This window comes from Colobus angolensis, unplaced genomic scaffold (assembly GCF_000951035.1).
Source record: "Colobus angolensis palliatus isolate OR3802 unplaced genomic scaffold, Cang.pa_1.0 Scaffold71, whole genome shotgun sequence".
Taxonomy (NCBI): domain Eukaryota; kingdom Metazoa; phylum Chordata; class Mammalia; order Primates; family Cercopithecidae; genus Colobus; species Colobus angolensis.
This window is the reverse complement of record NW_012120821.1, coordinates 10,650,602-10,677,329: the sequence shown is the minus strand read 5'-3', so window position 1 is coordinate 10,677,329 and position 26,728 is coordinate 10,650,602. Positions and strand designations below refer to the sequence as shown.

General features: G+C 39.0%; 1 protein-coding gene across 1 annotated transcript in view; it reads left to right on the top strand.

Annotated features, from left to right (window-relative positions):
* CNTRL (centriolin) overlaps positions 1-26,728 on the top strand; it is a 95,673-nt gene that overhangs the window by 58,471 nt on the left and 10,474 nt on the right. Inside the window, exons 17-36 of the mRNA XM_011927399.1 lie at positions 375-520; positions 1,112-1,319; positions 1,821-2,000; positions 3,633-3,812; positions 4,568-4,684; positions 4,968-5,109; positions 5,835-5,983; positions 8,367-8,556; positions 9,844-10,157; positions 12,166-12,374; positions 14,399-14,591; positions 17,449-17,579; positions 17,719-17,859; positions 17,962-18,088; positions 18,847-19,011; positions 20,075-20,234; positions 21,761-21,876; positions 21,959-22,176; positions 24,828-24,985; positions 25,986-26,059. Of these exons, the coding sequence (XP_011782789.1) occupies positions 375-520; positions 1,112-1,319; positions 1,821-2,000; positions 3,633-3,812; positions 4,568-4,684; positions 4,968-5,109; positions 5,835-5,983; positions 8,367-8,556; positions 9,844-10,157; positions 12,166-12,374; positions 14,399-14,591; positions 17,449-17,579; positions 17,719-17,859; positions 17,962-18,088; positions 18,847-19,011; positions 20,075-20,234; positions 21,761-21,876; positions 21,959-22,176; positions 24,828-24,985; positions 25,986-26,059 (3,318 nt within the window). The remainder of the gene's footprint in view (positions 1-374; positions 521-1,111; positions 1,320-1,820; positions 2,001-3,632; positions 3,813-4,567; positions 4,685-4,967; positions 5,110-5,834; positions 5,984-8,366; positions 8,557-9,843; positions 10,158-12,165; positions 12,375-14,398; positions 14,592-17,448; positions 17,580-17,718; positions 17,860-17,961; positions 18,089-18,846; positions 19,012-20,074; positions 20,235-21,760; positions 21,877-21,958; positions 22,177-24,827; positions 24,986-25,985; positions 26,060-26,728) is intronic.

The following is a 26,728-nucleotide window of genomic DNA, read 5'->3' as shown; positions in this document are numbered from 1 at the left end:
AAATTATGGAGAGAATGAGAACCTGTTTTCTGGCTAGTTGATGTGTTGACTGGCCTCAAGTCAGATGATCTGTGGCCAGGATTAGATAGTACTACAGAAAGGGCCGCCTTGGGGCAATTTTACAGATAAAGAGGACTCCAGATGGAACAGGCACTTGAAAACATATTAATTGCATTCTAAATTCTTCATTTCAGTTAACATTGTTACACTGAGTTTAAAGTAGATTACTCTTAGGGAAATTTTACGAATTTCTTTTTACTTGAAAGAGGCATTGTCTGAATTTAGTTCTGTGGTCTAGATATGTTTGTTAGTTTGTTAGTAGTGAAAATATGCTGTCATGTAATAGATAATCCCTATTTCATCCCCCTCCATAGGATGACAATAATCTGTTAAAACAGCAACTTAAAGATTTCCAGAATCACCTTAACCATGTGGTTGATGGTTTGGTTCGTCCAGAAGAAGTGGCAGCTCGTGTGGATGAGCTAAGAAGAAAACTGAAATTAGGAGCTGGGGAAATGAAGTAAGGAAAAAGCAAGACCTCCAAGACTAGAGTGGGCCTCACAACTTGGGAGTTGTGAGTGTGAGGTTCAATGATAAACTCACCTTTCTAAGTTCTGTTAATGGCAAATTTCTTTTGTAAGGTTCTCCTTATAATGTTTTCATGACTGAGACAAAAGATTATTTAATTTTAATTGTCTGCCACTGATAGTTTTTACATTTTGGATTTTTTTTTTTTTGGTATTTAAGGGTAATTTTTGGTATTTAAGAGTCATTTTTTCTTGAAAGTTAATTATATATGGTCAGGAAGTAGAGCCACATTATACATTTTAAATAGAGAAGAAACATCAAAAGAAAACATAATTATTTCAAATATATGAAATGGACATTTATTTTTGGAGCAAATATTGTTAGCCTCATATGAGCCTATGGTTTCAGAGTGGCAGCAGTCATTTGATAAAACAATAATTTGCACTTAGGAGATGGTCAGTAAATTGCTATAGATTGACACCAGTCCCTCCACATAGCTTTTTACTCTGGAGTTAATGTTAATAGCATGTTTGCATCAAAAATTAAATGTCACATTTATATCATTTTTCCTCCTCCTTACTAGCATTCATAGTCCTTCAGATGTCTTAGGGAAAAGTCTTGCTGATTTACAGAAACAATTCAGTGAAATTCTTGCACACTCCCAGTGGGAAAGAGATGAAGCACAAGTTAGAGAAAGAAAACTCCAAGAAGAAATGGCTCTGCAGCAAGAGAAACTGGCAACTGGACAAGAAGAGTTCAGGCAGGCCTGTGAGAGAGCCCTGGAAGCAAGAGTAAGAAAAGGACAAGAGGCACCTGGAGGGAAGTGTTTGGCAAATATTAATGTTTTTCAGCAAATTACAATGCTTCCTTTGTCATGTAAATACAACATAATTGTTGTTATTTTCACTTATAACAAGTCAAGCTGGGTGTGACTAAAATGCAACCCTGAATGTGGTTATTATGTCAAAGTCAGGCTTGTTTGTGACATTGTGTTTTCCTTGATTTGGAAGCAAAGGCAAGTTATTTCATAATAGGCAGGTAAATAATGCCACATTCCTAGAGTATAGTGTGTTGCCAGAATCTGGTATTTTTTGATGTGATGATTTTAATGAAGAGGCAGACATTCAAATGACTCCTAGAGATCGTTCAAGATAAAACCATTCCTGACAACTTGTTAGTAAATAATTAAGTTACAGCCTATAGTAAAATGGGTGATAATTCATAAAAAGTTTTAATATTTCTTAAAACATATTTTGCCTAAAAATCATTCTTGAAATTTTATTTCTTCACAGATTAATTTTGATAAGAGGCAACATGAAGCGAGAATCCAGCAACTGGAGAATGAAATTCACTATTTGCAAGAAAATCTAAAAAGTATGGAGGAAATCCAAGGCCTTACAGATCTCCAACTTCAGGAAGCTGATGAAGAGAAGGAGAGAATTCTGGCCCAACTCCGAGAGTTAGAGAAAAAGGTAGGGAAGGCTTGGAAAATGAGACACATAAGTACCTGCTGGCAGTGTTCTGCCCACTGGCAGCTAGGTCAGCTGAGACGATTGCGATCTGTAGTCTCCTCTGGCTGCATTGCTGGCACAGTGCTGAACCTGACCTGGGTGGGACCTAGATGCATGTCATTGAATCAAGAACCTAAGACCAGGTGTCGTGGTAGATGGAAACAAGAGAATTGAGAATGTAAGGAGTGACTTTCGAGTTAATTAGGTGGTACTTAACAAATGATATTGGGAGGAGTTTGACTCCTTTGAAACCTCTTGTCCAATTGGACACATCCATGGAAAGTTACTTTTAAACTCCTCATCATCCTTTCTAATACCCCTGCCTCTCTTTGATGGCTTTTCTCCATTCCACCTCAACCATCTACTCCCATTGTCACATTCTGGACTTTGTCAAATTTAAAAATTGCACCCACCTCTGAAATCACAAACTGAAGTGTCTTGCTCTGATCATAACCGCTTATCTTGCTGGCATCCACACACTAAAAATTTCTCAACCTTATTGAGCTTCCAGTTCATTAGCCTCACCCCCACCTTTGCTATCTGTTAAGCCCTTGTCTTTACTTTCTTACTTGTCCAACTTAAATTTTGTGGTCTACCAGCTATAACTTTTTTTTTTTTCTCTACAAATATCCTCAAGTCCCTTGTCTTTTTCTACTGTTTTATTTCCCTGACAAAACTGAAGCTCTCTGCTTTCTTTGGGCCTGCACTTACACTGGGTGTTCCTGGAGAAAAAAGTCACCCATCCAGTATAGTGGTGTCATTAAAAACTTATAGTTACCAATCTCAAATGGACAATATGACCCTTTCCTGTGGTGATTTTCCTCTCCCATGCCTCACTGTTTCACACCTTCTCATCCTCACACCTGCCATCTGCTTTCTCCCAGCCTCAGTGAATGACTTGCTTTATCCTTCACTGAGAGAGAAGCCATCAGTTTCCAAGTCCTGTTGAATCCGTCTCTAAAATATATCTGGAATATATGACCTTTTTCCTTCTCTGATGCTAGACACTTGTGCTGTCATCATCTCTCTTCTGGATGACTGCTGTGGCTGTCTGATCGATCTGTCACTTCTACTCATGACCCTGCTCTCCAGAGCTGCCAAGATGCTCTTTCTAAAATGTCAAGTGGCTATAATCAGTCTCCCCTCCTGTAGCTTCCTTTGTTCTTAGGATTAAGACCAAAATTCTTAAGCCTACGAGGCCTACATGATTTGCCTCTGTTTAGATCTCTACTTTTCTCACTGTGCTTCTCCTTTCAGTTGCTCAAAAATGCTAAATTCTTTTACTAACACCCTATGCCCAGGGCCTGATTTCAAAGGCAGGTTCATCCATGCCTTGGTGGTAGTGCCAGGAAATGTTTTTCCAATAAATGGAAGAAGTTATGACCACTAAGATTCTTAACCAAGAAGACCTAGTTCAAGTTTCTCACAGTTTTGAGATCTATTTTTATTCAGTGGATATATGTGGAGTACCTCCTGTGTATCAAGTATTGTTCTAGGCAGCAGTGAACAGAGTCCCTGCCCTCCTGGAGCTTACATCTGAATTCATTCCTGCCAAATAATTCATCTGTTTAATTAATGTTTCTTTTATTTTAGAAGAAACTTGAAGATGCCAAATCTCAGGAGCAATTTTTTGGTTTAGATAAAGAACTGAAAAAACTGAAGAAAGCTGTGGCCACCTCTGATAAGATAGCCACAGCTGAGCTCACCATTGCCAAAGACCAGCTGAAGTCCCTTCATGGAACTGTTATGAAAATTAACCAGGAGCGAGCAGAGGTGAGTTCACATGTACAGAACAGGTTTCCATCAATGATGCTGCTGTCAAAAAACGTGGCAACTTGTATTATTGATCTTGTTATAAACATTGGTTGTTTTATAAACCACTGTAAAGTTGTCTGTTTTTCTTAAGACCTACAGATTATATTACAACCCACAATAATTGATTTTGTGCTGCCACGGATCCTGCATTCTACTGAGCCCTGAAAGGAATCATCAAATAAACATACTATCCCTACCTTTATGTGTAAGGATCTGCTTAGGGAGGTAGCTGTCAATATCTACCTGGACAAGGGTTCTTGAAGGATTGTCATATAATCCCTCTGAATCTCAAATTTTTCATCTTGTGCAGTCATGTGAAAATGTTACTTCATAGTATGACTCCTTACTGAGCTAATGGCTGTTACTGTGCTTTATAGGATGCAAATACTAATAAGATTAAGATAGCAGATCATAGGAGACAAAAATATCTAATGATGAGAGCCCAGAGAGACATAATCATGGAAGACTGTAGTAAAAGTACAAAAGTAAAAAAGTTAGCCTTTGCTCTTTCTGATGTTGCACCTTGGGGTTGGGGGCTGGGCAGGCTGCCCAACAATGGGAACAACACAGGAGAAGGTGGGGCTTGGGTGTCCATTTTTATGAACAGCCTGGTAGGCAATGTGATGAAAGCAGAGGAATCAATCCAAGAGGAAGAAATGAAGAAAACAACCTGTGATAGCAGTGGTGCCTTTCTCATACCTCTGTCCCAGTAGGAATTGCAGGAAGCAGAGAGGTTCAGCAGAAAGGCAGCACAAGCAGCCAGGGATCTGACCCGAGCAGAAGCTGAGATTGAACTTCTGCAGAATCTCCTCAGGCAGAAGGAGGAGCAGGTCAGTGTTGGTACCCAGAGACCTCCCCTTTATCAGATTCTTATCAGTTCCTAAAAGACAAAATTACTGTAGGTGATATCTCAAAGAATTCTGAAGTGCAGTCAATAGTTAATCAGTACTTTATCGTCTACTGTGTGCCAGGCTTGGTGCAGTTTCCAAGTAATGCAGTTTCCTCACTGGGAAAGTATAGATAAATATTATAGAATCATAATCAAGTTGAAAGGATAAATGTGTTTGGGAAAGAATGAATTCATTGGCAACTTTGTGTGATTTTTTAAAATAGTTTCGACTTGAGATGGAGAAAACAGGTGTAGGTACTGGATCAAACTCACAGGTCCTAGAAATTGAGAAACTGAAAGAGACAATGGAACGACAAAGGATAGAGATTGCAAGGCTGCAGAATGTACTAGACCTCACCGGAACTGGTAAAGGATTGGGCTTTGATTTTTGGCAGTGGTTTTGTAGTTGTAAAATTAAATCATCTTGTTTGTTTTTTACCTTTAACTGTTACAAATCAATTCCATGCTTGATTTAGAGAGCTGTGGTAATTAGCTTAATAAGTAAAATCAGATAATTTTAAAAGTATTTTCTGTAAGTGTGTTACTGGGGGACTTGGTTGCCAAGACAGAAGTTTCGTATTTGTGGCCGGGCGCAGTGGCTCACGCCTATAATCCTAGCACTTTGGGAGGCCACGGTGGGTGGATCGCTTGAGGTCAGGAGTTCAAGACCATCCTGGCCAACCTGGTGAAACCTTGTCTCTACTAAAAAATACAAATATTAGCCAGGCGTGGAGGTGGTCACCTGTAAACGTAGCTACTCGGGAAGCTGAGGCAGGAGAATCACCTTAACCTGGGAGGCGGAGGTTGCAGTGAGCCAAGATTGGGCCACTGCACTCCAGACTGGATGACAGAGTGAGACTCTGTCTCAAGATAAAGAAAAAGAGGGCTTTGTATTTGTAATTTCAAAAGAAATAATGTTTACAAATCAGTTTATTTGCTTTTTTTTTTTTTATTTACCAAAGGGCAGACTGAAAGTCAGCTTTGAGGAACTGATAAAATTAATTGGCTCTCATGGAATCTCTTTTATATTTTGAGAAAGAAAGGAAGTAAATGATTTCATATCAATTTCATAGAATGACTTTTCTTTACAGACAACAAAGGAGGCTTTGAAAATGTTTTAGAAGAAATTGCTGAACTTCGACGTGAAGTTTCTTATCAGAATGATTACATCAGCAGCATGGCAGATCCTTTCAAAAGACGAGGCTATTGGTACTTTATGCCACCACCACCATCATCAAAAGTAGGAATTCTGTGGTGTTGGGAATGTATACTGAATTTTCTTGAAGAAATTGTGACATTGTCCCCTTCCCCAAATTTATGAGCAGGTACCAAAAATGACATTTCTATGCTAAGCCGTGCATTGAGGTTCTATAGTGTTTTTAATATTTGAGATGAAAATAGGGCTTTCTTGGGGAAGGTGACAGTTGGCTGTTCATACTCAAGTGGTATGTGTTAAGGATGCTGTAAGGGGAGAAGGTGATTTGAGCCCAGAGAGCCTGCTGAAATGGGCATAGAATTGTGCAGAACCTCCGACAGAAAAAAAGGCACCTGAATTTCATGTCCTTTTAACAAACATGCATTCAGTGCTTACTGAAGCCTAGGCCAAGTGGTAGGCAGTGATGAGGCATCACACTGAATGGTAAAGCCCCTGCTCTCAAAGAGCTCATTGGCCATGCCAGCATAATTGCAAAATGGTGACAACAGACCTGACCTGTATTCTCTAGTTGCAGAGAGATGTTAAGGATTCATCTGATGGGAAGTTCAGGAAGGAATGCTTCTCAAGCAGTTGTGTGGAGTCAGCACTTAACAAGCAGTGAGCGATGGACTTTTAGGAGGGAGGAAACAGCTTGTATGGAAGAGGAGAGTTACTGGCTTAGCAAAGATAAGTAGCTTTGTGGGGCTAGAGGGTTTATAGGAACAGTGTCAGATGAGGCTGAAAAGTAGATTGGGGTCATGTTTTTTTTTATTATTTTTTATTTTTTTGAGGTGGAGTCTTGCTGTGTCCCCCAGGCTGGAGTGCAGTGGTGTGATCTCAGCTCCCTGCAACCTCCGCCTCCTGGGTTCAAGCAATTCTCCTGTGTTAGCCTCCTGAATAGCTGGGATTATAGGCACACGCCACCATGCCTGGCTAATTTTTACATTTTTAGTAGAGACAGGGTTTTGCCATGTTGGCCAGGCTGGTCTCAAACTCCTGACCTCAGGTGATTTGCCCACCTCGGCCTCCCAAAGTGCTGGGATTACAGGCATGAGCTATCACCGTGCCCGGCCTGAGGTCATGCTTTTTTTAAAGGGCCTTAGAATCTCTTACACTTAATTATATAGGCCATGGAAAATGGGTTGTGTACTAAAATGATCAGAGCTGTAGTTTAGGAATAATATTCTGGCTAGTACAGAGACTATACTTGTGGTAGGGTGAGCTTTCCATGGGGCTCTTTGAACTGATTGAGGTAAAAAGTAGAAGCCAGAGCTAGATCAGTGGATCTGGGAAAGAGGAGATGAGATTAAAAGATATTAAAGAGAAATGGTCAGAGCCTGGGACCTCAATGTGGGAAGTGAGAAGAAAACTGGGGCCTGAATGTGGGAAGTGAGGAGAAGACTGTAGGCTATATTCATCCAAAGCAGAGGGGGGCCTAGTGCCATCCTGCTAGAATCAGCCGATGAGCAATAGTCAGGGAGAAGCAGCTCAGACACACTAGGATCCCAGGGCTGTGTAGACTTAACCAGACCCCTGAAGAGCAGAATCTTAGATTCTCCCAGCAATCCTAAAGGAAGCCAACTCCTTGGTACAACCAGAGTTGGAGGTGGAAGCAGTATAAATTAGAGCAAAACATATAAACCTGAGCTGGGTGAGGGTTTAGAGAATGTACCTACAGACTGGGAAGGAGAAAGAGGGTAGCAGAGTAGAGCTTTAAAGCCATGCCAAGCTCCCAGGACAACAGAAGACTGGTGTCCCCAGATTTCTTCAAAGTGTACAGGTTTCCTTTGCCTCAGTTGCTGGGCCATTAAGGATGAGGTTAAAAACAAAACAAAACAAAAAACCACTAGGAAAAATTACTACAGAGAGAACAGAGGCTGACACCCAGGAGTCTGGTCACTATGGAGAACTTACTTTCATTTCTGTCTCCTGGGGAGTCGCTGCATAAAATTAACCCAGTCAAACTGCCAGATAACATGCTTTTTCCATTTTGGTATGGCCAAGGACTTGTGATTTCTAGAAAATTATACCAAAAGAGAGGATAGGAGATGGGTGTTTTAAAATGGCTTTTGAAAAGATAAATAGATATTAATTTGGTTGCTTTCACCACACTTTGAGCCCTTCACTTTCACAGACCAGTCTGATGTGACCCCAGCCATTACCCACACAGCCCTCCTTTCTGCATGGCTTCCCTGACACTGCCATGTTGATCAAGTCCAGAGGGATGTCAATAAGCTGAATTGTGTATGGAACTGCAGTTTATGTGACCGTGTAATCACCTCACTTCTGTGAAAAATAAGGATAATGAAAAGAAACCAAGTTCTTTCTCAACCTTGCTACATGTCAACTTTGCTCTAGACTTTGACATTTCTTAAAATCAGCCTTTCTGTTTGTAATAGATAGTGTGCTTTGCTGTCATTTGTTTTAGGTTTCCAGCCATAGTTCCCAGGCCACCAAGGACTCTGGTGTTGGCCTTAAGTACACAGCCTCAACTCCTGTTAGAAAACCATGCCCTGGGCAGCAGGATGGGAAGGAAGGCAGTGGACCTCCCCCTGCCTCAGGATACTGGGTTTATTCTCCTATCAGGAGTGGGTTACATAAATTGTTTCCAAATAGAGGTAAGTCAAATCACATAGGAAAGCTGCATTTCTCTTGCCCGTTTAATAACCTTTTATTGATTCCCTGAAATCCCTAAGTCACAGTCCAGACTCCTTACCTAGCTCCGTAAGGTCTTCTGTGATCTGGTCTTCGCCAGTGACCTCTTGTCGTCATTTTAAACCCTGTCTGGAATGTCCTTCCTCCTTCCCCTCCCATGCTGCTGCCTACTCATCCTTCAGCAAGACCTAGGTCCTCAAACGATGCTCCTAAATGGAGCCTTCTTCCACCCTGCTTTACCCAGGCTGACTAAGCAGCCTCTTTGACTGTACTGGAGCACGGTGTCTTGTGTCTGTGCGTCATGGCATTAATCTCACCTTCCTAAAATGAAGTGTTATGAGTCTGTCTTCCAAAGCTCTGGGGGAAGAGTCAGACCTGAGTAAATCTTTTTCACTTATTAGCTGTGTGGTCTTCGGCTAATTATTTAGCTTCTGAAACTGTTAATCTGTAAAATGTGAATATGACCTTCTGAGAATTTGTTCATTCAGAAACTTTTTTTTTTTTTTTGAGATGGAGTTGCACTCTGTCACTGGGCTAGAGTGCAGTGGCACCATCTTGGCTCACTGCAACCTCTGCCTCCCGGGTTCAAGTGATTCTCTCTCCTGCTTCAGCCTCCCGAGTAGCTGGGATTACAGGCGTGCACCACCATGCCTGGCTAATTTTTGTATTTTTAGTAGAGATGGGGGTTTCACCATATTAGACAGACTGGTCTCCAACTCCTGACCTCAAGTGATCCACCTGCCTCGGCCTCCCAAAGTGCTGGGATTACAGGCATGAGCCACGCATGTGGCCAGGAAGTGTTTATTGTGTGCCTGTGTTCTAGGTTCTCTGTTGTCAGTGATCAGCAAACATATTTTCTGGTTTTAGGGCAGATAAGTTAGTAAGCTATCACATTGGAGAGTGTTAAATGTCATGACAGTGGTAAACTCTGAGTGCTGTGAGATCTTGTATGTAGCATGAATTAGATACCCAGATGGTCACTTAATAAATTAATGAATAAATTAATGAATGCAGAAACAAACCAACAGATAAACATAAGAAAAACTCAAGTATCAGCCATAGAAAATACTTTGAATCCATGTTCTGAGCTGCTTTTCAAAAGTAGTTTTGACCTTTTTTTCAGTTTTATTCTCACATCTCCAGTATCTTGGCTTAAATGCTGCTGTTCTCTACTAAATTTGTTTACCTGGTAAACCATGGGGGTAAAACACTCTTTTGTTTAATAAACTCTTCTGTTTGTTTCTTTGAAGATGCAGACAGTGGAGGAGATAGTCAGGAAGAGAGTGAGCTGGATGACCAAGAAGAACCCCCATTTGTGCCTCCTCCTGGATACATGATGTATACTGTGCTTCCTGATGGTTCTCCTGTACCCCAGGGCCTGGCCCTGTATGCACCACCTCCTCCCTTGCCAAACAATAGCCGACCTCTCACCCCTGGCACTGTTGTTTATGGCCCACCTCCTGCTGGGGCTCCCATGGTGTATGGGCCTCCACCCCGCAACTTCTCAATCCCCTTCATCCCTATGGGTGTGCTGCATTGCAACATCCCTGAACACCATAACTTAGTAAGTGGAAAGACGTACAACTCTCTTTCCACACTGCTTCCATGGGTGACTGATAAGGGTATATACTTAATGAGTTGACCTGTTTATGACTGGATTATATGGCAATGGTGTGTTTGTAAGGCTGATGTTTAGAACTGTGCAAGCATTCTCTTACTAAAATTTCTCTTCTAAAAGCAATGGCGTGTGCCTATAGTCCGAGCTACTCAGGAGACTTGAGACAAGAGGTTTGCTTGAGCCCAGGAATTCAAGGCCAGCCCCGGTAACAGCAAAAAACAAAAAACAAAAAAAACAAAAATATCATGTACAGGAGTTAGGGTCTCAGGCCAATCACAAACCTGGATTAGCCATTTAATAAATGTTTTCAGTCCAGAAATTTACCATTTTTACAAAGCTTATATATTTTTCTATTGACAGGTATTATATTAATGTGTATGTATACACTTACTAGTGCCTGTACTTGTACACATACACATATGTATAATATGAGTGTATACACATACATGTATGTGCACATGTATGCACACAGGTATGGACAGCATACAATAAGGTTTTGGTGGGGGTTATCTCTAGGTAGTGGGATTTATTTATTTTTTAGTTTCATAGTTTATATTTTGGTGGGGATAAGGTTTTGGTGGGGATTATCTCTAGGTGGTGGGATTTATTATTTATTGTCATAGTTTATATTTTATTGTACACAATATTTTGTATTCTGTTTTTCCTACTTAATGTTATAAGCATTTGCCCATGGTTTTATAAATGTCTTTAAACAGTATTTTAATGACTGTACAACATTTCTATATTTGTAGGTACTGTAGCTGACTCTAAATTCTTGCTGTATCTCTCATTCTTAGGCTAGATTCTAAGAAATAATTATTTCCTAATCACTAGATTACTTCCTTTTTCTTTTTTCTTTTTTTTTCTTTTTTTTTTTTTTGAGACGGACTTTCTCTCTGTCACCCAGGCTGGAGTGCAGCAGCACAATCTTGGCTCACTGCAACTTCCGCCTCCCCGGTTCAAGCGATTCTCCTGCCTCAGCCTCCCGAGTAACTGGGATTAGAGGCACCCGCCACCATGCCCGGCTAATTTTTATATTTTTAGCAGAGACGGGGTTTCACCATGTTGGCCAGGCTGGTCTCGAACTCCTGGCCTTGAGTGATCTCCTGCCTCGACCTCCCAAAGTGCTGGGATTACAGCCCAGCCTCATTAGATTACTTTCTGACTTTTTGGTTCTAGAGAAATAAAATACAATCTAAGCTCCTCCTTCAGACTCAGAACACCTGGAGCCTTTGTTTTTTCCTTCCTCTCTTGGCAGATTGAGTGGAAGATAAACTAGGACACATATCAAGTCCACCAGTACCATTGTAATAAGTCAGACTAGTTTTAGAGGGTTTGTGTGCATTTACAAGTTTAACTATAGTAGTCACTCATACTCTCTTGCAGTTTTTTCTTGCACATTGTAATTTGTAACAATTTCTTTCAATTCAGCATTTATTGATAATCTCTTAAACTGGTTCTTTTACTCTCCAAGCTTACCGGGCCGTTTATATAGTTTCTCAGGTGCACTTTTATACTTCCCTACGTTTGCATATGTTACTTCTTCAGCCTAGGTCTCTCCTCTTTCATTCATTCTTCAAAACCCAGGCAAAACACCTCTTCCTCTGGGCAGACTTCTCAGAAAACGTTTCTCCCATGTGTCCAGAGGAGGGAGAGACTTCTGTGTAGAAAGTCTTCTGTACTAGACACCGAACTCTTTGGAAGCAGAGGTTATCCACAAGAGGCTTGGCGAGTGTTTCTCAATCATAGTCGGACTGTTTGAAAAATTAAAGGTTCTATTTGTCCATCAATTTCATCCATGACATTTAACTTTTTATACCAAAGTCTTAGAATCTACCATCATTTTTTGGGTCATTGATACCACTTTAACCACAGTTAACTTCAGCTTTTGGCAGGAAAGAGAGGAAACATCCTGTGATGTTTCAGCTCTGCGTTTTTCCCCTTCTTCATTCAGGAGAATGAAGTTTCTAGATTGGAAGACATAATGCAGCATTTAAAATCAAAGCAGCAGGAAGAACGGTGGATGAGAGCATCCAAGCGACAGTCCGAGAAAGAAATGGAAGAACTACATCATAATATTGATGATCTTTTGCAAGAGAAGAAAAGCTTAGAGCGTGAAGTAGAAGAATTACATACAACTGTCCAGAAACGTCAACAGCAAAAGTAATTAATATATTTTTTATAATTCAGACAAATGCGATATTAGTTCATTAATGCTGTCGAATAGAACTTTCTGTAATCTTGGAATGTTCTTGATCTTCTGTCCAGAACAGTAACCACAAGCTCAGTGTGGCTGTTGAGCACTTGAAATGTGGCTGATGGAGCTGAGGAACAAAATTTAATTTCAATTAATTTAATAGCCACATATTGAGTACCACATTGAGCAATACAGTTCTGAGTTCTTTTGGCCAATAATACAAATCAGTTCTTCTTGTAGTCCCTCTTGAAGAGTGGTATAACCATTTCCCCTCTCCAGTTACCCTAGCTAAAAATATGGCAGGAGTTCTCAACTCTTTCTCTTCCGTTACTCTCCTATGCTTCCAGTTGGTCTCTAAATCCTGCTGACTGCATCCAGAGAGCTCTCACACTGGTCCCTTTCTGTCATCTCCCGTTCTCTAGCTTTTAATTACTCTCATCCTAGCGATTGTAATAGTTTCCACACTGGCCTTCCATGTCTTCTCTCTTGGTCTACACTGTATCTTGACACACTGCAAATCTGACTGTTCCACTTTCCCGTGTGATTCTCAGTCCCATCAGAATACACACGGCCCTTCTCCATCTGAAACCCACCTGTCTTTTTCTTTTATCACAGTGTTGGGTCTAGCTCACTCCTTTCCTGTGGTTTCCCTGAACACCACGTTTTCTCCTGCCTCTACACCTTTGCTTGTACTGTCTTCTCCCTGCTGACCCCCCTGCCTAACTCCAGCGTGTCTTCAAAATAAAGGTCAGAGATCCCCTCTCTTTTTTTTCCTCATTAAAAGCCTATTTCTTCTCAGGTGCCCACAATTCAAGGTTAGCAACCTTGGTCATAGCACTGTTCACACAATGTTGTGGGGAGCCCAGGAGCTCCTTGAAGGCAGTAGCTGGACCTCCATCTCTGTGTCCCATCACCTGTCATAGGGTCACTTAGTGAAGGCAGCATCTGTTGATTGGGTTAATTATGCAAAAGCCTATCTGTTGCAGAAGTCCATGAATTACGACAGTACCCCAGTTTTTGTCATTTAACCCAGACTGGCCCAGACCCCAGGGTGGTAGGGAGGCCTGCAGAGAACACAAGTAAGAAAGACGTGGTTGCTGCCATCTAGCAGCAGACATGTGACTAACAGTCTTGGCAAGTGAAAGCAAGGGCCACACCTAAAAGATAGGGGCTAGACGTTTGAAGGTGAGGCAGATGGTTGTATCTGTTATTTTTGTGAGTATACACATTGGGGAGTGGAATTTTTTTATTCTGAGGTATTTTGGAGGGAGGTGATAGGGTGGTAGGATCGCCACTTCTTTTCATAGTTGTAAAAGTGTAATAAATACTATTCTAGGAAGTTTGGATAACACAAAAATGTTCCAAGAAGAAAGTAAAAATCATATGTATGCCTTCATTTTTAAATTAATCTGTTAAATGTTGAATTTATTTTCATATTTTTCTGTCATGCAGTGATAGATAATCTAATTTTTAAATAATTTTGTCATGTTAGCCTTAAGATATTGAATTGTGTGTCACGGTTTTTGATATGTCAAATGTTGTCACCAGAGTTTTACTTTAGCCGAATGGAATAAATCACAAAATCAGGTAGTCTTCAGGGCAGCCTATAAACTGCCCTTGAAGGATAGTTTTGAGGGAATGGATGAATATTGTGGTAGTGGTTTGCTTTATTTTTGTACCTCAAGAGAATAGAAGTATCAACATTTTCTTGGTCAAGAGATGACAACACAATAATCTTTGCTGTTATATTTAAAAGGGCAAACAATTCCATGTCATGCATTTTACATATTATGCATTTATTGCCAATAAGAATTCCATGTTTAATAAAATGGTAAACATAGACCTTGAACAGAATCAAATGTAGCAGTCTTTCTTATCTATTCTCATATAAGATTAGAAAATCATTGTAGATCTTTTTAGTAGTTAGGCTACAAGTACCTATATTGTCTATATTTATAATTTTTTAATGGGTGTGTATATTATTTTTTAGGGACTTCATTGATGGAAATGTTGAGAGTCTTATGACTGAACTAGAAATAGAAAAATCACTCAAACATCATGAAGATATTGTAGATGAAATTGAGTGCATTGAGAAGACTCTTCTGAAACGTCGCTCAGAGCTCAGGGAAGCTGACCGACTCCTGGCAGAGGCTGAGAGTGAACTTTCATGCACTAAAGAAAAGGTATGTCTTGTTGTAGTTTGGGGTGTGAGCTCAGTGTGGGTGAGTCAGCTTACTATCTGCATGAAGGATTAGAAAGAGAATGTGTGTGCTAAGAGGACAGTTGTCCAAGTCAGACAGCCAGGTTCCAGGCTGGACTCTGCTAGTTAAGGAGATGTGAGAATTTGTGCAAGTCATATAAGTCCCCTGGCTTTGCTTTTCTTATCTTTAAATTCAGGCTAAGAATATGTAGGATTTTCAGCATGGATTAAATAAAACAGCATATTTAAAATTCCTGAAGTTACTTAGTTCCTAGCACACCCCACCTCCTTATCCTGTGCGTCTTTTATATCTAATTATTTGGATTCTGCTGTGTTTTTTAAAATAGGTCAATCTTTATATTCTTATTAAACTACAATGGACCTCACAAGTATTACTTTGGTCTTCAAGTTGATAATGATACAAAATATTTTTTGGTCTGAGATAATATTCTTTTATTTTTTGAGACGGTGTCTCACCTAGGCTGGAGTGGAGTGGTACAATCTCAGCTCACTGCAACCTCTACCTCCCTGGTTCAAGCGATTCTCCTGCCTCAGCCTCCTGAGTAGAGATGGGGTTTCACCATGTTGGCCAGGCTGGTTTTGAACTCCTGACCTTGTGATCCTGCCTCGGCTTCCCAAAGTTCTGGGATTACAGGCATGAGCCACTGCGCCTGGCCCGATAATATTCTTTAGACTACAACACAGAGGGAAGTTGGGGAGAAAAAGGAGTTATCTGTTATTGAGCCACTGCTATGGCTATGCATGGCCATTTTGTAAATGTTTCGTTTAACTTTCCTGGCAGCCCTGTGAGATGATGTTGGCTTGGTTTACTGATGTAGCTCAGAGAGGCTCATTACTGGCCCAGGGTCACATAGCCAAGGGCTCTTTTAATTAGATGAGAATTCCAGGATGAAAAGAGTTCCTTACCCACATGAGACACCTCAGGAACTATTATTTTTATTTTGCTATTTCAACATGAATATATTTAAATTAAAAGCAGTCTATTACCTGGGAACTAAATTGTTTATTAAAGAATTCTGTGAGTAATTAAGAATGGAAAAAGTCCTTTTTTTTTCAGATGAGCTGTTGTTCCTTCTGTTGTCATATGTTGGATTACTGTGAGAGAAAATAGATGTGAGCAGAACTAGAGGAAAAAAATATCACTGGTATAATAATATATAATAAGATATATTATTTTGATGATATATCTTCAAAATATCAGTGGTATATTTTGATTATATATTTTGGTATATTTTTGTTATATATTAACATATATAGGTGTATATATATATAAAATCATCAAAAGAAAATTGATGGCAGTGGTAGTAGGCAGAGGTAGTAAGTGAACCAAGGCTGATAAGTTCTTTCACCTTCATCCTCCCAAAATGACTCAGGGAGGCAGCTTGATAAGGAGGAGGAGAGAGAAAGTAGTGGCGTTTTGTAAGGAGTGTGCCAGACGCGTTAAAACCTGACATAGAAGGAGACAAAAAACTATTTGGTGGCTTTTCTGGAATGCCTAGCGAGTTTTGTCCAGTGCTTTGCTGATGAAACTGACAGAAACAAGCTATCTGAAATGGAAAGACGTATGGTGAAATATGTAGCTCTCTGAAATATGTAGCTTGCCAACCCTTTTGCATGCACGCAGATATTTAATAGACAAATTTAACATACGGACTCCTTTGGCTTTAGTACAATGGCAGACTTCAGTTTTTTTTTTTTTTTTGGCCGAAGGTGAGTCACTGCTCAACCAAGTGCAAACCACACTCTATTTTTGGAACTTTTGATGTCATTGTTTTAAGCATCTTATGTTAGGCAGAAAAAGAAACCAAGTTGATTAAAAAAAAAAATTGTGGGCCGGGCACGGTGGCTCACACCTGTAATCCCAGCACTTTGGGAGGTCGAGGCAGGTGGATCACGAGGTCAGGAGATCGAGACCATCCTGGCTAACACGGTGAAACCCCGTCTCTACTAAAAATGCAAAAAATTAGCTGGCGTGGTGGCGGGTGCCTGTAGTCCCAGCTACTTGGGAGGCTGAGGCAGGAGAATGGTGTGAACCTGGGAGGCGGAGCTTGCAGTGAGCCGAGATCACGCTACTGCACTCCAGCCTGGGCGACTGAGTGAGACTCCATCTCAAAAAAACAAAAAAAAAATTGTGTTTTTACCAACTCTTATATAGGAAGATTTTAAACATTTGCAAAGTATTTAATGTTTATGTTTGTCAGCCATAATTACATTATCACCAGATCAATGCATTTTTACTTCACTTGATAATGACTATAGAGTACAGCAAGAATTTCTGTGTGGAGAGAATCTTGGTAAAATCACTTCATTACCACTTAGTTGGGTAGATAGTTTTAATATTTTAAATGATATAATAGTATTACAGATTATTTTGAAATAAAAAGCATCTTTAGTTCCACTACTTTCAAGTGACTGTTTTTATATAGTCTTTCTGTCTTTATTGACATGTGTAGTTTTACACAGTTGCTCTCACAGTGCTTATATCATTTTATTTTTCTCAGCCAACATAGTATTAACTTTCTTCTGTGTTGCTACATTGTCATCTGATCATTTTAAAGGCTACACAGTATTCCACTTTGTTAATGCGTTATCACTTAGCCTATTATTTGTCAGGTCTTATATTATTATACAATGAGCATTTTTCTGTAGTAGTTCTTTGCTTCTGAATTATTTACCAAGAATTAGAGTTATGGTGAATGGACATTTTTATGTCTTTCTGTATTATCTTGTTTTCCAAAAGAGATGTACTGGTTTACATGGCCAGTAGCTGTGAGTGAGTATTGTAACTGAATGGCTTTTAATGACAGTTTCTTTTCTAGACAAAAAATGCTGTCGAAAAGTTCACTGATGCCAAGAGAAGTTTATTGCAAACTGAGTCAGATGCTGAGGAATTAGAAAGGAGAGCTCAGGAAACTGCCGTTAACCTTGTCAAAGCTCATCAGCAGCTAAGGTAGGTGGATTCCCTAAGCCGTTGATGTACACATTGAGATGAATGAAAAGTTTGCTTCTAAGGGGATAATAATTGGTTTATGATAAATAATGTATGGTAAGTCTACAGGACCTGGGGGGAATAAAGCAATGTGCTTTAGATTACTCCAGGCTGACGCAAAGGATTTGGAGCAGCACAAAATCAAGCAAGAAGAAATCTTGAAAGAAATAAACAAAATTGTAGCAGCAGAAGACTCAGACTTCCAATGTTTAAGCAAGAAGAAGGAAAAACTGACAGAAGAGTAAGTAAGTCCCCTGTAGGGCTACAAGGGGTTTGTCCTGGAAGACAGCTCTGGGGTTCCGAGTCCCTCAGTATCTGCTCTAGTGTTGCTGGTGCTTTGTAGGCTTCAGAAACTGCAAAAAGACGTTGAGATGGCAGAACGCAATGAGGATCACCACCTGCAAGTCCTTAAAGAATCTGAGACACTCCTTCAAGCCAAGAGAGCTGAGCTGGAAAAGCTGAAAAGCCAGGTATGGCAATAGACGCCTTGAAAAAACAACTGACACAGCACTGTATGATTATAAAAGTAATACATGTTTAATTGTAGAAAAGAATAAATGAGGCTGTGTATTACAGTTGTTAATCATAAAGTCTGAACTAAATTTGAATCCCAACTCAATACAATATTTTTGAGTAAAAAAAGTGAGTCTCAAAACATGGTATACTCTATGATATCATTTCTGTTAAATGCCTTTATGAACACTTGTGGTTGTATTTTTAGTCAATACCAAAGTACAAAAGTGGTCATCTGATAAGGGGGATTCTGAGTATTTTCTGTTTTCTTCCTTTTGCATATCCGCGTGGTCTTCTTTTTTTTGTAAACAAATACGTATTGTCCTTAAAATTGTAACAAGTTTTTAATTTTAAAAATGAATGCATTTTAAAAATCTCTGACTAACTTCCATCACCAAGGATGTCAAAATGGAATTAGTGTATAAAAATAAAAGTTCTTGGAAAACTATAACCTGAGAGATAATCATGATTGTCATATTGTTGTTCTTACTGTGATCACTGTGATTTGAGTGGTTTTAAGTATGTGAGCTCAAGGTAATAAATAAAAGTAATTTTCATTAAGCATTTCACCCTTGCACTCCTTGCCTGGGTTTTCTGACTCTTGGGGGCTAGGCTATTAGCTCCTGATTTTACCTCACAACTAAATTATCTCCAGGTTAGCACGGAGGGCAGTATGGCCTTTGTCAAACTTACTCTTCCCTTTTCTTTAATACAGGTGACAAGTCAGCAGCAGGAGATGGCTGTCTTGGACAGGCAGTTAGGGCATAAAAAGGAGGAGCTGCATTTACTCCAAGGAAGCATGGTGCAGGCAAAAGCTGACCTCCAGAAAGCTCTGAGACTGGGAGAGACTGAAGTAGCTGAGAAGTGCAATCACATTAAGGTGTGTTTTTTATTAGGTGTTCTGAAGAGTCCTAGGACAGTGCTATAGGTTTACTTTGATGTATCTTCATTGCTTCTCCCCAAATGAAAATATAAATTCCTGATATCTTGCTTCCTCTGTAAAATCTATTTGTTATGTATCCATGCAGTGGCTGTCATGTGTAGTCCCCCATGTTGTTTTCTGGATATGCTCAAAGTTCTCCTGCCCCTGTACCTTTCTCATACCATTTCTTCTCCAGGAATTCCCTTTCTCCCCTATCACTAGCCTGATCTCACCTGTTTCTCATGACGCAGCTTCATGCCACCTCCTCTAAGAAAACTTCTGGCCGGGTGCAGTGGCTCACACCTGTAATCCCAGCACTTTGGGAGGCTAGGGCGGGCAGATCACGAGGTTAAGAGATTGAGACCATCCTGGCCAACATGGTGAAACCCCATCTCTACCAAAAATACAAAAATTAGCCAGGCATGGTGGCATGCACCTGTAATCCCAGCTACTCAGGAGACTGAGAAAGGAGAATTACTCGAACTCGGGAGGCGGTGGTTGCAGTGAGCCGAGATTGTGCCACTGCGCCCCGGCCTAGTGACCGAGTAAGACTCAATTTCAAAAAAAAAAAAAGAAAAGAAAACTTCTCTGACTTTTTTCTTTCTCTTGGAAGAAGGAGTTTCCTTCTTTTGAGTTTAGAAACAGTCTGTCTGCATGTTTCCTAGGGCATCTTAGCCTTTTGTGATCGTGTTTATGTTCCCTGCCTTACCACTCAACAAGGTGCTAAGCCCTTCCAGAGCAGGAGCCATGTCTCAGTCAGGCTTTTCTCTCTATAGCACATTGCCTTGCTTATAGTAATGTTGCAAATATATTTAGATGAAGAGAATAGAAGAATAGGGTTCTTCTATTATATAGAAATAGGTTTCTGCAAAATATAATGCTGTTCTTGACATAAAAGGCAAAAATGAGCTTGTTTCCAAATTAGAATTTCTATGAAATAAAACAATAAATAACAGAACTTATTTTGAAGTAATTTTCATTTACAGTCACAGGAGGGGGTAACTTTTTTTTTCAAACACAGGAAGTAAAATCTCTTCTGGAAGAACTGAGTTTTCAGAAAGGAGAACTGAACGTTCAGATTAGTGAAAGAAAAACTCAGCTTACACTTATAAAGCAGGAAATTGAAAAAGAGGAAGAAAATCTTCAGATTGTTTTAAGGCAGATGTCTAAACATAAAACTGGTAAGTTTAAAGGAAAACAATCATACAGAGTTTGAGGTTGGAAATGTCTGTGTATTACAAGTCACAGAAAAAAATAAGAAATGGCCAAACAAACTGTAAAGTTTAACCTTACTACTAATAAGCAAAGAAAGCAGGTTATAAAAGGCATATGATGTTATTTTCTGCCATTTTAATTGACAAACTTTATTTAAAAGCAAAATAATCATGCTCATTGCCGATCAGAGTGTGCTGAAAGAAGAGCACGCACAGTCGATGTAAACTGGAACAATCTCCCAGTGTTTCAAGACTCTTAAAATTCACACCTGTTGAACCAGTCAGCCCATTTCTACTCCTCCAGAAAGGGCAAGTATGTACATCACAGCAATATTTATAATGACAAAATTTGGAAACAGGCTGGGTGTGGTGGTTCATGCCTATAATCCCAGCTCTTTGCGAGGCTGAGGCAAGAGGATTGCTTGAGCCTAGGAGTTCAAAACTACCTGGGCAATGTAGTCAGACCCCATCTCTACAAAAATATTCAAAAATTAGCGATACACATTGATGTGCACCTGTAGTCTCAGCTATTCGGAAGGCCAAGCAGGGAGGATCCCTTGAGCTTGGGAGGTCAAGGCTGCAGTGAGCTATGATTATGCCACTATGCTCCAGCCTGGGAAACAGAGGAAGACCCTGTTTCACCACATCCCCCACAAAATTGGAAACAGATGACCAATTTAAAAGTCATATTTTTAACATTTAATGACATACAAACATGCCCATGAGAAGAATGAAAAAAGTGGGTAAAAAATGCATATGGAGTATATAGTCCCAGTTTATTTTAAAATGTGTGAGAGTGAGTGTGTGTGTGCGCGCGCATGCATTCTTGGAACATCAAAATGCTATTGTAATAGTGATTTGGGGTGGTGAAATGACGGTGGGTTTTTATTTTTTTCTCTTACGCTTTTTTTTTTGTATTTTCCAACTTTTCTACAATAAGCAAATATCTCTATAATCAGAAAAAAAGTTAATATTTAAATATTTGTATTTCAAAGGCCAAAAAATTGTTATGTAAATTTCAGTCTGTTTTTCAAAGTATTTTTAACTTATTTTGATCAATTTTATATAAAATGCTTTTAGTTGATTCTTTTATGTAGAAGCAAATGCTTTGGAACCAGATCTTTGTTAATTAAATGTTTTTGTTAAAATGTTTGTCTGTTTATTTATTTATATAGAGATGGGATCTTGCTCTGTCAACCAGGCTAGTCTCAAACTCCTGGGCTCAAGCAATCCTTACACTTCAGCCTGCCAAATGGCTGAGATTACAGGCGCATGCTGCTGCACCTGGCTTGTTAAAATGTTTTAAACAAATTAAATAGTATGTAACAATACTTTTAGATAATTTTTTATTAAGAATAAAATTAGCACCATTAATTCAGCGCAACAGAATTTTAAAAATTGTATTAGTCAATAGCATTGTTTTCTGTTTCATTTTGTAAATGTTTTCCAAGTTCATTTAATATCATGGACCATGCTTTGTTTCTATCCCTTAGAACTAAAGAATATTCTGGACATGTTGCAACTTGAAAACAATGAGCTACAAGGTTTGAAGCTACAACATGACCAAAAGGTATCTGAATTAGAGAAGACTCAGGTGGCAGTGCTAGAGGTAATGAACAAAGCCATTGTACCCTTAAGAAACTGAGGTCTTTCTCATGTAGGATGTTTGAGTCCTCTTTTATCTGATTTAGGAGAAACTGGAGTTAGAGAATTTGCAGCAGATAGCCCAGCAGCAGAAAGGGGAAATAGAGTGGCAGAAGCAGCTCCTCGAGAGGAATAAACGAGAAATAGAACGAATGACTGCTGAGTCCCAAGCTTTACAATCGTGTGTTGAGTGTTTGAGCAAAGAAAAGGAAGATCTCCAAGAGAAATGTGACATTTGGGAAAAAAAGTTGGCACAAACCAAAAGGTGAGAGCAAGAACAAATAAGCTTGCAGGATCACCTCTTCAGGCCAAGACATTATAAACATGCTAGAAAAAATTTGGAAAATAGAGAAAAGGATAAAAGACACCACAAACTTGGTATCATAATACATTTTGCCAGTTGCATTGTTTGGTGAATTTCCCTCTAGCTTTTTTTTTTTTTTCCTCAAAAGCATTTTTAAAAAATCTATTGTGTTTTTTTTTAAGTAAAATAATACATGCTGGAAATAAATGGAGATATATATCTTGTTCATGGACCAGAAGACAGCATTGTTAAAGATTTAGTTCTCTTCAAATTGATCTCTAGATTCAAAACAGTTACAATTAAAATCTCAATAGCCTTTTCTTGTGGAAATTGACAAGCTGGTTCTGAAATTATATGAACCTAGAATCGAATTATTCTAAGACCTACAATAGAATTTATACAGTTTTTTAGGTATGACACCAAAACAACTTTTAGAAAGTAGAACAAAAATTTAGGACTAACACTACCTGATTGCAACACTTGTATAAACCTGTAGTAATCAAAACACTGTGGTATTAGTATAAAGATGAACACATAGATCAATGGAACAGAATAGAAAGTCTAGAAATAAACTGACGTATATGTGAACAACTGATTTTGATGACGATACAAAGGCATCTTTTTCAGTAAAGAAAAGATGGTCTTTTAGAAAAATGTTGCTGAAACAATTGGATATACAAAACCAAAAAAAGAACCTCAATTCATACCTCACTCTGTATAATATATAAATATTAATTTAAAATGAGGCCAGGCATGGTGGCTTATGCCAGTAATCCCAGTGTTTTGGGAGGCTGAGGCGGGAGGTTCTCTTGAGCCCAGGAGTTTGAGACCAGCCTACGCAATTAGAAAGACCCTGTGTCTTCAACAACAACAAAAAAAATTAAAAATAGCCAGGTTGGGAAGCTGAGGTGGGAGAATTGTTTGAGTCTGGGAGGTCGAGGCTGCAGTGAGCCATGATGATAGCACTGCACTCCAGCCAGGGTGACAGAGTGAGACCCTGTCTCAAAAAATATGTATATATACACATATTTATTTTTATGTTTATATATAGGACCATAATCATATATGTAAAACCTAAATATAAAACTTCTAGAAGAAAACATAAAACATAGTAGAAAACTTTTGTGACCTTGGAGTGGGCACAAATTCTTGGTATGACACCAAAAGCATGATCCATAAAATAATAAATTGATACAATTAGACTTCAAAATTTAAAACATCTGTTCCTCAAAAGACACTGTTAAGGTAATGAAAAGATATGTCACAGATTGGGAAAAAATATATGCAATCCATGTATCTGATAAAGGAAGGACTTGTGTTCAGAATACATATATAAACTCTCAAAACTCAATAAGAAAATAACCCAGTTATTTAAATGGGCAAAAGATTTGAACAGACATTTCATTACAGAAGATAAATGGATGGCAAATAAGCACATGAAAAGATACGCAGGATCATTAATCATTATGGAAATACAAATTAAAACCACAGTGAGATATCACTACACACCTATTAGAACAACAACCATACCAAATGTTAATATTAACCAGCAACTTTCTTTTTTTTCTTGAGACAGGAGTCTCTGTCACCCAGGCTGGAGTGCAGTGGCTCACTGCAAGCTCTGCCTGCCGGGTTCACGCCATTCTCCTGCCTCCGCCTCCAGAGTAGGTGGGACTACAGGCACCCGTTACCACGCCCGGCTAATTTTTTGTATTTTTAGTAGAGACGGGGTTTCACTGTGTTAGCCAGGGTGGTGTCGATCTCCTGACCTCGTGATCCACCCGCCTCGGCCTCCCAAAGTGCTGGGATTACAGGCGTGAGCCACCGCATCCGGCCGGAAGTTTCATATATGATTGAGGAGCATGTAAAATGGTATTAAGTAACTGTTTAACTTTGGAAGACAGTTTAACAGTTACTTAAAAATCAAACATACACCAACCGGAAGATCTAGCCATTCCACTCCTAGGTATTATATTTATTCAAGAGAAATGAAAGCATATTTCTACACAGTGTATATACTAATCTTCATGACAGCCTTATTTGTAATAGCCAAAGACTAGAAATGACCCAAATGTCTATCACCTGGTAAACAGAAACAAATTGTGGTATATCCACACTGTAGAATACTACTCAGCAATAAGAAGGGAATGAAGTATTGATACACACAACATGGATGAATCTCAAAGTAACTACGCTGAGTGAAAGAAGCCAGACCAAAAGCAAGTTCACACTGTATGAGTCCCTTTATATACTACAATACATGCTCATGCATGTCTGCTATATGGACAGATCCTACTGTACATACAATCGTTTTCTACTTTTTTTTATTGTCACAGCTCCATTTTTATCAGATTTTTGGAATTCTGAATGTTATCCATGTTTTTAATCTATGATTTTTATAAAACTTCAATTTAATGAGTCATTTGAAAAAAGTCTCCACTTAGAAAGCTGGTAAGATTTTGAAAATGAGTTGTCTTAAATTTCGTGAAGATTTATAATCTTTTATACTTTCCATAACTGTATGTTGTGAAAGGATAACACTGTTTCTCAGTCATCTCCTGTGTGTGCTTGAATATTTTATATTTGACAGTCTGACTTATTCTCTGTGGTAGGGTTTTAGCAGCAGCAGAAGAAAATAGCAAAATGGAGCAGTCAAACTTAGAAAAGTTGGAATTGAATGTCAGAAAACTCCAGCAGGAACTAGACCAACTAAACAGAGACAAGTTATCACTGCATAACGACATTTCAGCAATACAACAGCAGCTCCAAGGTATAAGGCAGCAGAACAGTGAAAGTGTGATTTCGTTGCCCTTTGTTAGTTTCTTTGTTTGATTTTTCTTATGGCAGAAGTAATTCCTGCTAAGGAGCATGGAGTTTCTTTCTAAAATTAGATTGTGGTAATGGTTGCACAACTCGGAAAATACTAAAAGCCTTTGAATTGTACACTTTAAATAGGACCTAATATGTGAATTTTATCTCAAAGTCAGTTTAAAAAAAAAAAAAAACTTAATTCATCTTCCTTAGAGAACAATTTTAAAACATAGTAAAAAGAAATAAAAATTGCTGTTTACCTCACTCCTCATAGATTCCTAGTAACAGTTTGGTGAATATCCTTCCAGATTTTTCCTAGGGGTGTGTGTCTAGTTTGAAAAGCAAAGATGTAAATAATGAAGATTTTAAAATTATCAAATGTTTATAAATATGATAATTTATTTAGAAATTGCTGAGTAATTCTATCTAATAATATACTTGTTGAACATTTTTTATGTCCTTGATATTTCATTTTCTCATTTAATCCTCATAACATTTTTATGAGATAAAAATTATTTTACTCATTTGTAAATAAGGAAACTGAAGCTTAGTTTTCTTGTGACTGCTTAAGTGAGAAGTGACTTGCTAGAGGTCACACAGCTAGTAATTGACAAAGCCAGTATAGATATAAAATTTATTCCCAAATTGCCTTCCTGAAAGGTTAAGTTTCTGTTTCTACCAGCAATGCAGAAGGTAGCTGTTTTTAAACTATGCACCTAACATTATCTGTAATTTTTTCGTTGTGAGATTTTGAACATGAAAATCTTTAAAAACCTGAGCTCCAAGCCCAAATGTGGATTGTGCATATAACTCTCTTTTGGCCTTTAATGAGATAGTGTGGCATAGTCATACATGTAACAGAAGTAAGCGTAAAATAACTTCTCTACTTTTTGGGAATGCTAATGGGAATCTGTATGTACGTATGTATTTCTTATTTCATGAGAATGTCATTTCTGTAGAAAAACAAGAAGCAGTAAACTCACTGCAGGAGGAACTAGCTAATGTCCAAGACCATTTGAACCTAGCAAAACAGGTAAGGTTAACAGATGTAATATTCTAGTAGTATACTGAGGGTATGCAGACAATTGGTTTAAATAACAAAGAAATCAAGTAGGCTGGTTCCTCTTCATAACAGCAGATACTGTAGGGCCATTTATATAACATAACCATCACATAAATAAAAGTTTTGGTGGAGAGCAGTGGTTTGCTAATTTATTTTAGCCTTAGAACTCTTGATACAAACAAAGTTTTACTCAAAGCTAGTAAGTAGGGTTGTGGCTAGACCAGAGCCCAGCAGCAGTCTCTCAGCAGCCCTTCTTGGGGCTTCAGGGACCAGATGGGTCATCTGTAATCCATGGCACAGATGAGGCCTTTAAATGCTGGGCTTAGATTTGATTACTCCTTGAGCCATAGAGTAACCGTCAAATCTGGGCCTCTATCTTGTCAGATACTGAATATAGCAGATTTTTGGCCCTTGTACTTCTAATGATTTTCTTAAAGGAAATTCAGTGTTGTCCTGTGAGACTAGTGCTGTAATTCAGAGCACTTCAGGCGAGTTCTAGACCTTAGTTTCTATTATGTAAATTAAGAGTTATGCCAGGTGCGGTGGCTTGCATCTGTAATCCCAGCACTTTGGGAGGCTGAGGCAGGCAGATCACCTGAAGTCGGGAGTTCAAGACTAGCCTGACCAACATGGAGAAAC